Genomic DNA, 14,805 nt, shown 5'->3' on the forward strand with positions numbered 1-14,805 from the left:
CTAAATATGATGCATCTTATTCCAACATATTTCTTCAAAATCATGCCTAATTAGGTGAGCTGTGAAAATACTTAGACAATATTGTGAAAAAATCTGCTTACTATTCTTCTCACTAGAGGGAAAGTGAATGATCTTTTGGTCAATGTTCTCCTTAATGAAACGTCAATCCACTTTCACATGTTTCATCTGATCATGTTATACAAAACTATGAGCAATTTGAATGGCTTGCTATCATAGTTCATATCAAACTTAAACTCTAAGTCTGGCCTTGGGAGCATATTCCTAATCCATAATAATTCACATGTTCGATGAGTTATCCCTTTTAACTTTACTTCAACATTAGATCTTCAAATTACCTTTTGTTTCTTACTGCTCATAGTAATCAGATTGTCTCAACATGAAGTCGTTGGCAAGAGTTGTTTTCTAGTTTAATTTAAAATTTTCAAGTGACTTCTGCCGATGACTAAATTGTTGGAAAGATTGTCAATTTCTTAATTTAATTTAAATGAAAAGTTGATATTTGTGGGCAAAGGTTGTTTTCCAATTTAATTAAAAAAAAAAACAAGAATAAAATCTTTTATTATAATGGAGTCGAGGGAAAATAATATATTTTAAATTTAATTTACATCAAAACTTAGATGACCGACGAATAAATTCTTGAAAAAGGTTAGAAGACATTTTTGCTATTTGATTACAAGCGTCCAAAGCTAAGTTGCTACTTGCCATGAGTATTGACCTTCTCCACAGGTATGCTCAAGGCACCTGCAAGTTAAAATTGAAATCATCTAGTGCAGATTTTAAAACACATTAAGTGTAAAATATACACTAGATGATTTCTTAAGCCCTAAACTCTAACCATGTCTATACTGGTTTAAAACGAATGAAATATTGAGAGCTAAATATAATGATTAATCTATCGTTACATGATGTAACTTACATCAAATACACTCATCCAATACAGATATAGACTAGTTGAACCTCAAGCCAATCTATCTTCATATCTATCGAATTAACATCCATATCTCAATAACTCGCAAGAATCCAGAGTCCGATACCATAATTGAAATTACCCAAAATTTAATAAAAAACCAAAAGTCGGAAAGTTTTGTACTTGGGGAACTGGGGCGAAAAGCCGAAACTGCGCACCAGTCCTGAACGTACTGGAAGTGGAAGAATAATCGGTGCAGGTGGCTGGCACTCATTTTGTATTTCCTTGGTTCTCTCCCATTTGAAAATTCAAAATGAATAAATGGGAGGGCGAATAGTACAAAATAAAGAAGCGTGAGAGAGGGAGGGAGCTGTGGTAGAGCTGCACCATCTCTCTCTATTTCTATTTCTATATTGGTGAAAGAGAGTGCCAAGCCACGACCCCCCCTCCCCCTTCCATTTTTAACTCGCCGTTGAACAAATCATGATTCCCATCGATTCCCACTTCTTCAAGTCATTGCGTCATCAACCTAAAGAATCACCTTTCCTGATTCTCTCAATCCCTTTCATTCAACTCTAGTACTCTACCCTCCCTCTCTCTCCTCTTCCTGCACTCTCTGCTTCATATGCTGTTCTGTAAAGTTGACTTTGGAGCGTGAAGTACAATGCCTATGATGGGTTTGTTTTGCCTACGTATGAGTGGGGCCCCTCAAGTGTGCAAAGTTGGAATCTTTCTGATATAATCAAGATTCATAATAGTCGGCCCAGATTGAAAGCTTTGGAATTGTGGAGGGGATTTGTTCCTTTGTTTCCCTTCAGACTTCAGATTCAGTGTGTGTGTCTGTCTGTCAAGTGTTGGCTCTTCTTGTTCCTTGCGTTGCAGACAGTGTGTTTTCATGGGTATTTCAGGAAAGAGTACATATAAACTATGAGAAAACAAAAACCCACTTGGGTATCTTGAGGAATCCTTAACCAGTAAGTTATTCTGATTCCTTTTCTTGTTTTATACGTACTTGTTTCATTTGGAAACTACTGGGTTTGAACCTGGATTGGTTTCTATCATTCTGTTTTTGTTTCCTTGGTGAAATGTTTCTGAGTGTTACACTTTCTTTGGCCAAATTTTGAATCGTGTAAGTGAAACGGGATTTCACCAGTTGAATTCAAAGAATATTTGGAAAGTGGCGGGTTTTTGATTTTGTTGTTTCTTTACTATTTTGATTTGCGCCATGAATATTTGCATCTTTTAATTTGTATTCTATGATTTCTATTACAATACTCGCATTAACTGTTGGTTATTCGATTGGTTTTTGGGGCTTTTCGCTAGTTTGACATGTATGAGATTTGTTAAAAGAAAAGAGAATCTAATCTTCATATAGGAAGATGTACAATACTAGTTGTTGCTTTTGTTGTTTGCTATGATTGGTGAAGTTTACTTTTATATATTCTCTGGGAGAATAGTTGTTGATTCTTGTTTATGATTTTTTTGGAACCTGGACAGACTGGGATTTGAAGGCAGAACACTGGAAGTTGGATTGCTCTTGTGACATCTTCGTTTTTAATCTGTTTGAAACTTCGAGTTCATTCATTCTTGGTTCTAAGATACAGCAAAAAGGTGAGCATGGAAGATGGTGTTTCATCACCAGCTACCATGCTGGGAGCTCCAACTGATTCCGCAATGGATTTAGACTTCATGGATGAATTGTTCTTAGATGGATGCTGGTTGGAAACAATAGATGGAGCTGGATTTCCTAATCAGAGTCCCCTCAGTTCTGGTGCCATTTTGGACTCCTCGTTTTTCTGGCCTACTTTGGGGACCAATGGAAATTTCAGCACGAACCCATTTCAGACCAGTAATCAAGAAGAGACACATACACCACTGTTCAATGAACTCCAGGAAGAAGCTCCAGCCAACATGCAGTCTCCTAGCCAGAATATGACAGATGTTGTCAGGTACTCTGGTCAATCAGGAAATCATATTATTGAAGGTCATGATTTCAGTAGAGGTATCTGGATTGGTCCCATAGAGAATCAAGTTTCTGCACCGTCTGTGATGGAGAGATTAAAGAGGGCACTTGTGTACATGAAAGATGTCATGAGAGACAAAAATGTTCTTGTACAGGTATGGCTGCCTGTAAATAGAGGGGGTAGACGTGTTTTAACAACTAATGATCTACTTTCCTCACTTGATTCTAGCTGTCCAAGGCTTGCCAAGTATCACGACATCTCTGTGAATTATCAGTTCTCAACTGGAGAAGATTCTAAGGAGTTTGTCAAGGGGTTGCCTGGTCGTGTTTTTTCAGGTAAGGTTCCTGAGTGGACTCCTGATGTTCGATTATTTAGAAGTGACGAGTACCCACGGGTTGATGATGCTCAACGGTATGATGTACGAGGAACTCTTGCCCTTCCGATCTTTGAACAAGGTAGTAGAACTTGCTTGGGTGTAATTGAGGTTGTTATGACCACCCAGAAGATGCAGTATCAACCTGAGCTTGAAAGTGTTTGCAAGGCACTCGAGGTCCGCACTCTCTCCTTGAATCAGCACATTGTTCTTTTGAATTCCTTTCAATTTCAGTGAGTGAGTGCCATCTAAAACACTGCAAGAGTTGACATCAATCAAAGCTCCATCAGTCTCAGAGATGTCATCACTGATATTTAAAATTTTGAATTCATATATGTGGTGAGCGAGACTTTTTTGAAATAATCATCATGCTAAATTGAAGTGTATATGACGGCTGTCCAAATTTTACATTGTAAAATATTGGTTTTTGTGCTTTTTTCTTTTGCTATTCCTTTAATCTTGTCTCCTAAATTGGAGAGATTAGCTGATGCATTCAAACTTAATCAGTAGGAAGGCAAGCCCAGCCATGATCTAATAACAGATATTCAGTCCCCATGCATTGGATAGTTCAATCTGATGCCTAAGCAATTAGGAATTTCTGAGAAGGTGCATATAAGTTCAACTTAAGGAGGGCTTTATGAGAAGAATTGACCTCTATTTTTTCACCCCACACTTCACCTTCATTTGAGTTACTAATGTCTGTGAAAACCTTACATTATGTCTTATGTAGATAAACTTCCCTTTACTGCTTTGTACATGGCACTATGTCAAGTATTCCCCTAACCACTGTAGTGCTGGAGAAAGGGAAATATTTTCAGTTTTTGATCATTAGCTGTATGCTTTTATTTATTGTTATTTTGGTTTTTTGTCTGTGGTTTCAGCTTTAAGAGATACAAGTGTATGAATTCCAAATAGTCTAAATTACAAGTCATTGTACGCTTGTGATATAAAGTTCTTTGATCCATGCTCTCTCCTTGGATAAGGACGAGTTTTCTTTCTTTGCCTTGTTCAGCTGAGTTATTCACGTAAATCTTGTTTTCTAATATGGACAAGCCTTTTGATTTGCAGGCTGTTGATCTTCAGAGTTCAAAAAATTTGAATACTCATAATTTAAAGGTAACTGGATAGTTTCCATGAAGGAAAATTGATATATTAAATATTCTGATATTCCTTATACAGTTATTTGGTGGGTTTATCTTAGCAGGCGAGTGACAAGCCCTACAAAGCTGCATTACCTGAGATCCGAGAGGTCTTGAGATCTGCATGTGAGACGCACAACTTGCCCTTGGCACAAACTTGGGTGTTATGCATCCAACAAGGCAAAGATGGATGCCGACATTCTGATGACAACTACGTTCACTGTGTTTCAACCGTGGATGATGCTTGCCATGTGACTTATCCTTATATCAAGGGTTTTCATGAAGCTTGCTCTGAGCATCACTTGTTAAAAGGCCAAGGCATCGTTGGGAGAGCTTTTATGACTAATCAACCATGCTTCTCAAATGATATAACTTCCTTAGCCAAAACAGAGTATCCTTTATCTCACCATGCCAGGATGTTTGGATTGCATGCCGCGGTTGCAATACGTCTACGGAGCATCCACACTGGTTCAACTGATTTTGTCCTGGAGTTCTTCTTGCCAGTGGATTGCAGGGATCCTGAACAACACAAGAAGATGCTAACTTCACTGTCTTTCATCATACAAAATATCTGCCGGAGCTTACGGGTTGTCACAGACAAGGAATTAAAGGAAGAAACAGATTTGCCAGTCAGTGAAGTGATAGTCCCTTCAGATCCCAGGCCTAGTGGTATTTCCTCTTTTGCAGAGGTGCAACAGACTGATAATGATGTCTCAATATTCCCAAAGGAAAAGGCAAGGAAGATGCCGAGTGCGAAATCCTCAAAGTTGAGGCCACAAGACTTGAACAAAAAAGAAGGTGTTGACTGTGTTGGAGAGTTTTCTACATTCGGTGAGGGTAGCTTCTCAAGTGTTGGTGCGAGTAAGACCGGAGAGAAAAGGCGTACCAAGGCGGAGAAAGCTATCACCTTGGAAGTTCTTCGAAAATATTTTTCTGGCAGCCTGAAAGATGCTGCAAAGAGTCTTGGAGGTATGCATTTGTTTTGAGAAACGTGTTTCATGCTCTAGCTTTTGTGAAAATTTTTGTGGTATATTAGGTGCCCTTTCGAATGATTATTTTACTGGCGGTGCGTAACTTCTTCACTTCATTTATTTCATAACCTAATGTCCTTATATTCAATCAATTGAGACTCTATAGTAATGGAGCTGTATATATATATATATATATATATATATATATATATCCTTTGAAAATATTTTGTATAAAGTAAATATTTAATACATATATAATCCAAGATATAGTTGCTTGTGTCAGTATTTTCGGTTTCACCAGCTAATAAGATTGAACTATGCAAAAATCATAGTGCAAAATGATTTTATTTTATTTTAATTTTCCTTCTGTTAATGTGGTTTCATTTCATAGTTTTCTTGTAACATTGCCTTTTGTTTCTTCTGTGTTCAACTTTATCATGTTTAGTTTGCTCCACAACCTTGAAAAGGATATGCCGACAACATGGGATTAAACGTTGGCCATCTCGAAAAATCAAGAAGGTTGGTCACTCCTTAGAGAAACTCCAACGTGTAATTGATTCAGTCCAAGGTGCGTCCAGTGCTTTCCAAATCAATTCTTTCTATACAAGCTATCCAGAGTTAGCCTCTCCAAATTTGTCTGGGACCAGCCCATTTTCAACTTCAAAGCTGATTGATCGGCCAAGGCCATCAGACGTGCCACCTGAAGGTGGTGTTTTGAGTCCCCAAGCTACTGCATCAAAATCTCCGTCGTCCTCATGTAGTCAGTGTTCCAGTTCAAGCCAGTGCTGTTCCAGCAAGACAGAGCAGCATCTTCCCACATGGAGCATCGCAGATAATGACGATCCAATTGCTGGAGATAATAGAGTGCTGAAGAGGGTCAGAAGTGAAGCAGAGTTGAATGACCTTCGTCAAGGTGGAGTGGATGAGCTAATGCAAAGATCCCAGAGCCATAAATATCTCAGTGAGCAACAAAACTTGCAGTCTTTTCGACCTCCACTGAAATATGATGGCCAGATAGCTGAAGAAAGGGATGCTCGAAGAGTAAAAGTCGCATATGGGGATGAGAAAACTCGATTTCGCATTCAAAATAACTGGAGATATGAAGATTTGGGGCAAGAAATTGCAAAGCGATTTGGTATAGAGGACATGAGTAGATTTGATATGAAGTACTTGGACGATGATTCAGAGTGGATCTTGTTAACATGTGATGCAGATTTAGATGAGTGCCTTGATGTATGTCGCTCTTCACGATGCAGTACAATTAAGCTCTCCCTCCAGCTTTCTCGTCGTCATTTAGAAAGGTTCTCAGGTAGCAGTGGCCCTTCATGATGGATTGTAACTAGTAAAAAGCTTCATGAGTTGCAACACGGATGAGGTGGCAGAATTTTGCAGTGAATATAATGGAAGTGAACCTTCCGGTTGAATGGAATTTTCATGTCTTCCATGAACTGTTGGAGACAATCAGCGTTGTTATCTGGGACCTCCATCATCTGCAGTTATTTGGTATACTTTCTATTAGCTAGCTAGTTAATAGTTGTCTGTACATTGTAGTGAATGAACATAATTGTTCCTTTTGTTTTAATTTTGAAATAGGCCTTGTGTTTCTTTTCCCTCCATTTCTGATAAATTATATCAAATATCATATGATTTTGTGATCTTTTCTACTCTTTTATCTACAAACAGGCCATTACTTGAGAGAATTATTGTAGGCAAATAGTAGATCCTTACCGAGCATTGCAATGTCCATGAGAATTAGCACGTACCTGGGCAAGCCAGAGCACAAATATGATAGGACCTTTCAAAAATCACTCTCACCATCTCCGATTTCAATTCCTTGCACAAATGATATACGCTAGTACTTGATCTCTGCCGAGCAATGCACTGCAGCCAATTTCCTCCCACAAGTAGGAAACGTCTTGGCAAATGTCAAGAATTTCTTTAAACCCTCAACCATATTGATAAAGCCAGCATGATCATGAATATTGTTTTGAATTGAACTTGATCACATGTTGTTGCGTAATCCATTTAGCAAATAAGAATTCTGACATGGCTTTCTTCATCCAAGTTTCTCATAGTTGCCTCCAGTCCATGGCAATTGCCCCCATATATTACTCTACAATCACCCTGCAGCTAACGCTACCAATTCATGGCCGATCATCACCCATCTATCACTAATCATTAATGACAACTCTGCTACTTATGGAGGCCAATTCTTCATGGGGGTCTCTGATGATCCTTATGCATTTGATTGAGGTATTTCATTTTTTTTGGATAAAACCATCCTAGTACACTATGACTTTCTTTGATGGGGTATTTTTTTTTTTGAGGGAAATGAAATCATATTCCAATATATTACGACGTCACAGCGTTAAGATAGAGGGTTTCAAGAAACCACTCATAGTACAAGCACAAGCACAATACAGACTGCGCAAAGCAGCCAGAGCCTCCTAACCAAACTGCCCAAAGCAGCCAAATTATTACTAGCCAACAAATCTAAAACCTAAAGGAACTGCAGAAAAGAAAAGTAAAATAAAAGAGCTAAAATCATTTTACCACCCTGAACTTTACACTTAAAATAAGTTGTGCTCCCAATTTTCTAATTTGATCGCATATTTGATCAATTATGGCCAATCCTTCACTAATCTATCAATTTGTTCATATATTGTTGTCCACTCATACTTGTTTTTAGCCTTTAATCATGCAAGAAACACACTATTTACACGGTCAAGGCTAAAAATTGACCCTAAATGGGCATGCATTGTCACTAATTTATGAAGAAATTAAGAAATTAGTTTACTAATGATAAACTAGTGATTATGATTGATCATATTAGAGAGTATAAGGGCATATGTGATTAAATTAAAAGTTCGGGGGCACAAACGATTTTAGACATAAAGTTCAAGGCGGTAGAATGAATTTAACTCTAACTCTAAATAAAACTTCCCTAACCCTACCCTATCTAAAGATGGAGCCACTGTCTTGAGCATCTTGATGGCTAAGACCCAAATGGTGTACAACGTAACATTACAACATAGAGCACGCCCTCAGCACGGTAACATCCATAAGACATAAATAGGGCTAGAAAAAACTGACTACCTCCTCAAAAGCCCAATCCAGCCCAAACTAAGTGAAAAGGAAAGAGGAGAACTGGGCCCAAACAAGGCCCAAGTCACTAGACTGCAACCACAACCTAGTAAGGCAGAGGCCCAAGCTTACTACCAATATCCAACCTCCTCACACCAGCCGGACTAGACTAGCCTTCCCGGAAGGTAGCCCGGCTGTTCACCGTTCCGGCGACCTCCAACTCTCCTCCACCGTCGCTAGGTCCTCCTAGAGTCCGGCTTGAAAGCCTACTTCAAAAAAAAAAAAAATCGATCAACGGATCCCGGGATACCTCCGCCACCGACTGAACTACACCCACTCGAGCTCGCACCCTTAACCGTCGTTGTCATTGCCGCGATTGGAGCTTCAATAGACTGAACCGCCGAGCCCAACACCGGAACACCACCACTATTGACTTCTCAGATGTCGATATGCACCAACCCAGAGGACGCCCAGATTGGAACAAAACCGAAACCAATCCGCCGCTGCCAAAGCTTGGAACGAGCACTGAAGCCGCATGATCTAGACAAACTCCACCCCGCCGTCGCACACCACCCGAGAGCGCGCCGCAGCCTTGCTTGGTCCGGGGAGTGAAGCTTCACCGCCGCCAGCAACATGAAACCCTAGGTTTCGTAAACTGAGGTTGCTCCAAGAAATTCATAGGCCTCCACCCATACGAATTAATTTGATTGTAATCAATATTCATGCTTTCTTTGATGGGATGTTAGTTGCAAGGTATCTTGTTTTATTGTCAATTTTAAATTGAGCAGAACTAGATATTTCTTTCAAGTTAGACTCATTTTGAGATTGTTATAATGATTCATGTTTTGCAAATGCTCTAAAAACCTTTGAGACTTCAGTACATGTACACACTACACTACACCAAATCGAAGCCTTATTGCCGGTTTCCTCTTTTGTTTCGGGTTGGGAGAGTCTTGGTTTACTCAGCTAGCCGGCATGTAATTTGATTGACATTCTTGGTGGTCATGCTTCTTCTTCTGCATATGAGTAGGGCATTTTTACTGATCCAAGTACAGCAAGTGTATAATGCTTGTAAAATATATATAATTTGTCTATGTAACAAAATTGAAATCACATTTTATGTACTTAATAGGGTATACACTGAAACTAGCATGCACTTCAACTATGTGCTTACTGCTAATAGATTCTGAACAAGGACAAGATTTTAGGGATTCGGTGATATGCTTTAATTTTTACTTTTTCAGATTAGAATCACGACCATGAAGCCCAAAAAAATCCTGTTTTGACGTCACAATTGTCAGCTCCCAAGTACATGAATTTTGATATCGATTTTGGCTCTTCATCACATGGATATTGTATGTTTGCTGATCTCTTCCTATATGCGATTCATAAACCAATCATTCATCTGTAGTAAAATTTATTGTCGGGCGGCATACGAAACTTTGGTGAAATTTAAGTATGAATTTCCACTTTTGCAAATATGTGTAGATATTACAGAAATTAAGAATTTTAACAGAAAATTTTGAAACACTTATGACGAAAATGACATAGCATATGAATTTTGTCGGAAAATTTTAATAATTGATTATGTTCAAGCCTGTGGTCTGACTTTAGTTATAAATAGTCCATTAATAGCTTGAGTTTGTCTTATTCATACTACTTTGTAACGCTTGCTTGCATATTAATGAACTCATTTGATAAGAATCGAAGATTAGATCTAGATACTTTGATTAGGAAAAGATATATTGGGCCTTTTATTAAGGCCCATTAAAAATTTGTCATAGCAGAAAAAGCCCAATAGATTGGTATATAAACAAACGACAGCGGACAGCCTCAGTGTAGTTTCATTTTCCTTTTTGTATCAGAAGGCTGTGCGCACAGAAGAAGAAAGAAGGCAAAAACAAGTCCCCCAGTTCCAGAACTTGATATAAGATGAGAAAGGTAAAACGACGTCACAACGAATTGGTGTTATATTTCGATTATTAATATCTTGGTCTTGGTTTGATTGATAAATTGTTGATGTGCTTTCGATAGGTTCGGAAATACGGACAAGAGAAAGAGGTGGAGGCTGAGACTATGCTTGCCTCCACCAACAATGAGTCGAAATCGGTTAGAGCCGAGCACGGGAGGAAGCGAAAGAGGAAGAGAAAAAAAAGGGAAGGGTCACACAAAAAGAGTGAGTGAGTTTTGGCGCGAAGCCAATAGAAGGATGGCCGTTGCGCTCCCCTATAAAATCCCTCACTTCCACTTCACTCTCTCTCTCTTTCTCTCTCTCTCTCTCTCGCCATACTCCTCCTTCAACCTTCAACGCGACTGAGACAAGCAGACGCAGACGCAGACGCAGACGCAGACGCAGACGCAAACCCTAAGGTACTCTCTGTTACTACATTTTGCCTCGTTAAACTGTTTACATGCTTCGTTACTGCCATTTGTGCTTGGTTAAATGGCGATTCATGCGTCGATTCTCTGTGCTTATTTTTTTTTTCCGGTACAAATTTTCTGTGCTTCTCCGTACTCGTTGAAACCAAATTTTCTGTGCTTCTCTGTGCTCATTTGTGCGATTCATGCTTCTCCATACTCGTTGAACTGCGATTCATGCTCTAGTACCTGCGATTTATGCTTTTCTTTCATGTTTTCTACTTGCGTTTCTTGGCTATATGATATGAGGATGGACCTTGCTTGTGGAAGAAGCTGGAAAATATGATGTATTTGGTTTCTCATCTTTGTAAATTTCACGATGACTGATAATTGTCATGCACTGCAAGTGTTTCTTTAGTTTTGTTCAACTTGTTCATAGCCATGTGTTGAATTTAATTTTTGGTTGGATTCAATGTGTGTTCATATGATGATAGAGAGGAACATTAGTTTTGTGGCTCGTTGGAAATCCCTAGAGAATTGTAGCTTGTATTTTCTTCTCCCTCTGATTAGATTGTTTCTATATCTAAACTGGCTGGATTTTGTTTTTTGCATCTTTGTTGCTTTTTTATTTTTCAGTGTATTACTGAATGGCATCAAGTAGAGGAGAGTAGGAGGGAACGGGGCGAAATGTGGATATCTCGTTATCAACCCCCCCCCCAATCCCCTAAGTCCATTTTCTCTGCCAATGCCACACCACTAGCTGGGGTAGCAGTGAGGAATGTGGGTCAGACACACTCACGGAAGCCTGCAAAGAGGGGTAAGCCTGGATTCAAGTAGCACCGTCCTGTTTTGGGGTGTTAATGTTTGTAATTGGGGGAGGTAACTGTCCGACAAGAACATTACAATTTCTTATGATGAGTATTCAAATTTATCTTTGGTTCAAGGCTACCCTCTTGTATATAATTTGAGTGTCTCGAGTTGATGATAGACTAGCTTGTCCTCTCCTTTTGTAATTGAGGTTCATTTCTTTTATCTCTAACAACAGGAGGTGGTGGCATGGGCCCAAAGCTGTTTGATGCTGGTGCTAAATCCCAGATATATCGTAATGTCTTCAATAATCATCATGAGAAGGTATTACTTTTCGATTTCAGCATTTCCTGCAATTATTATATTGTATTTTAATTAGGTAGACAAGATAGTCTGTTGTCGGTAGCAGTCATACTAACAGCATGTTATACATTTGTGTGCTTCTTCAGGGGTTTTGTTTTAGAGTTGATTCCTGTACAATTGAATGTTTGTTAGGTTTCTTTTAACTTATCTTTTCTTTGAAGTCTGTGTTAGTAGGAGCCACATCAACTTGTCCGGTGGCCAACAACATGTGCTTCTTTAGGGGTTTTGTTTTAGAGTTGATTCCGGTAAAATTGAATTTTTTGTTAGGTTTCTTTTAACTTGTCCTTCCTTTGAAGTCTGTTTTAGTAGGAACCATATCAACTTGTCTGGTTGCCAACAGCATGTGCTTCTTTGAAGTTTTCATTTTAGAATTGATTCTTGTAAAATTGTACTTTTGTTTGGTTTCTTTTCACGATTTCTTTCCTGTGATGATTGTCTCCATACCAGCTTGTCCCGTCAACTGGAGGGGATCCCTCGGATGAATACAAAAAAGATATTGCCTACATTGTTAGGGAGTACTTCCGCACTGGTAGTATTGTACAGGCAGCATGGCAGGTCAGAGGAATGCCGAATCAGTATCATCCTTCCTTCGTTAAGGGACTCGTTTCCATGGCAATGTCCAGGGATGATGAGAAGAAGGAGATTTCTTCATCTTTGCTTTCAGCATTGTATGCTGATGTCATTAGCCCTGTGCATATTGAAGATGGATTCAACTTACTACTGCGCTCTGCTGATGTACTGGATGCAGTAGACATTCTCCCTCTTTTCCTTGGTCGTGCAGTGGTTGATTCTATCCTTCCTTCAGCCTTCATCACCAGTGCAAAGGAAGCTGATGAGCTCGAAATGAGTTCTCAAAATTAACCCTGTTGACAGTTGTTAGTATATAGCAAGTAGGGATCGTTCTATCCCGGGATTGAGGGTGCTCCTGTCATTTATAAGTCAAGAAAAGAATATTAATTATAGAAATACAATATCTACGAAAATTACAAAGAATTAAGAGGGGATTTTGAAAGTTTGTGTCTAAATCTAACTACTAAATATTATACAAGTCATCAAACAAATCTGAATCAAAGTAGATGTAGATGAATGGAGGAAGTAGAGATATAATTAACATCCATTAACACATTAAGCAGATTATCAAACATAATTTCGAATCAAATATATCATAGAAAGAAATCAATCAAGAACAAACCATGAATGCATGCATAAGTTCTTATTACTTCCCTTAATTAGATTAACTAGATGAGCACACCATAATTAACCCTATTAATCATGCAAAGCTAGTGAGTGATCAATTCCCCAACAAAACACAATTAACGCATTAAGAACATGTGGAAGTTTGATTGATTTAGCAAAGACGACAAGTTAGAACGCTAATCTTATCATGCAAAGCTCATTGTTGATTTACCTAAGGAATTATAGGTTTTCCACTTAGCAATTAAGATCTAGAACGCTAGCATATTTGAATTTGGATGCAATTACATGCTTATAATTCTAAGTTGCGCACCAAAGAACATAATCACATAAAAGGTGGGATTGAAGCACAAAATCAACAAACAATCATGACATATATGAAACTAAAAATTATAATCTGAAAAACCTAAAATAAAACATGCTTCATGGTTATTGGAAATCAATCTTTAACATCCAAAACTTTAATCTAACAAGAATTCGAAACATCCAAAATAACAAAACAAAAATATGTTTTGAATTACAAGAAAAGAAAACCGAAATTAAACTAGAAAAGGACATGGTTACACTTTTGAAGATCTCAAGAACGCAAGAAAGCTTCAAAGGTGGTGGAGGCAAGATGAGGACCACGGCAAGGAGATGTTGATGGAGCTTGATCACGACTTCTTGACTTGAAGAGAGGATGATGAAATTTTGAGAGAGAAAAGGGGAGGATTGCGTATTTGATTCAGGGTTTGATGATATTTTGAATGAGAGAATGTGTCAAGTGGTCGTTGTTGATGCTCCTATTTATAGGAGGATGACAACTTAGTCTCCAAGTCTTCAAGAATGATCCACACAGCATTAGCCAATCAGATAACGCCACGTCAGCTCTGCTATGTCATCCAACCAATTAAAAAGCTCCAAAATCAATCCCTAATATTTTGTTGCTGATTTTCCCATGATTTAATCTGATTTTATTCACAATTTTTGGCCAAATATCTAGGCATGAACCTAGACAATGTATCCGGACTCATTTTGAACCTTTTCTCCCTTAAATCTCTCCATGGCTTTATCCTTAACATCCTCCCCTTGATTTTCTCTTGATTTTCACATTAAAATTGCAGATTTTATTCTCTAATTTCAGCCAACATATCTTGAGGGAATTAAGGAACGAATCTGGACTTGTTTTGAGCCTTTTCTTGTTGCACAATCCCATAAAACTCTCCCAAGATTTTCTCAACGTAATCTCTTTGATTTTCACATTATATCCATCATTTCCCATGCAAAAATCAGATTTAATCTCCCATAATATCTCCAACGTCATCTTCAAGCCATGTGGTTTCCTAGTGCCTTCAGGTTTCCTAGCCTCATCAGGATTCCTGCGTTGACTGGGATTCCTAGTTGGACCAGGAAAACTCCATTTCCTCATTTCTGCATCTTTTTAGCTCATTTCCTGCGTTTGAAGTTCATTTTTACCTAAATACAACAAAGTAAGTTAGAAATGACATTGTTAAAGGGATAACCAAGTAAAATGTAGGGAAAATGATACTAAAAACATAGAAAATATTACTCCGATCAGAAGCACTCCCAGAATCTTCCAAGGGGTTTTAGATCATGCAGACTGCAGTGGAAAATAACATTTTTC

The 14,805-nt window shown here is 38.4% G+C and overlaps 2 protein-coding genes across 5 annotated transcripts; both read left to right on the top strand.

Moving 5' to 3' along the window:
- The first annotated feature begins 1,301 nt into the window (after positions 1–1,301).
- Positions 1,302–7,034, top strand: LOC112176615 (protein NLP5). 3 transcript variants are annotated; one of them, XM_024314636.2, is made up of 5 exons: positions 1,302–1,902; positions 2,426–3,442; positions 4,334–4,381; positions 4,467–5,373; positions 5,821–7,034. In XM_024314636.2, exons 2-5 carry the CDS (start codon positions 2,546–2,548, stop codon positions 6,702–6,704), a joined length of 2,736 nt encoding a protein of 911 aa, XP_024170404.1. In that variant the 5' UTR covers positions 1,302–1,902; positions 2,426–2,545; the 3' UTR covers positions 6,705–7,034. The 3 variants fall into 3 exon arrangements, with proteins under 3 accessions (XP_024170404.1, XP_024170406.1, XP_024170405.1); XM_024314638.2 differs by having other exon boundaries at positions 1,304–1,902; positions 4,470–5,373; positions 5,821–7,033; XM_024314637.2 differs by lacking the exon at positions 1,302–1,902 and adding an exon at positions 1,971–2,057.
- Positions 7,035–10,310: 3,276 nt separating this feature from the next.
- Positions 10,311–12,960, top strand: LOC112180040 (MA3 DOMAIN-CONTAINING TRANSLATION REGULATORY FACTOR 3). 2 transcript variants are annotated; one of them, XM_024318538.2, is made up of 5 exons: positions 10,311–10,400; positions 10,494–10,829; positions 11,454–11,696; positions 11,863–11,948; positions 12,435–12,960. In XM_024318538.2, the coding sequence occupies exons 3-5, from the start codon at positions 11,678–11,680 to the stop codon at positions 12,846–12,848; spliced, it is 519 nt and encodes a 172-aa protein (XP_024174306.1). In that variant the 5' UTR covers positions 10,311–10,400; positions 10,494–10,829; positions 11,454–11,677; the 3' UTR covers positions 12,849–12,960. The 2 variants fall into 2 exon arrangements, with proteins under 2 accessions (XP_024174306.1, XP_024174305.1); XM_024318537.2 differs by having other exon boundaries at positions 11,454–11,634; positions 12,435–12,959.
- The last annotated feature ends 1,845 nt before the right edge of the window (positions 12,961–14,805 follow it).

Source organism: Rosa chinensis, chromosome 7 (genome assembly GCF_002994745.2).
Source record: "Rosa chinensis cultivar Old Blush chromosome 7, RchiOBHm-V2, whole genome shotgun sequence".
In the NCBI taxonomy this organism is placed as follows: Eukaryota; Viridiplantae; Streptophyta; class Magnoliopsida; order Rosales; family Rosaceae; genus Rosa; species Rosa chinensis.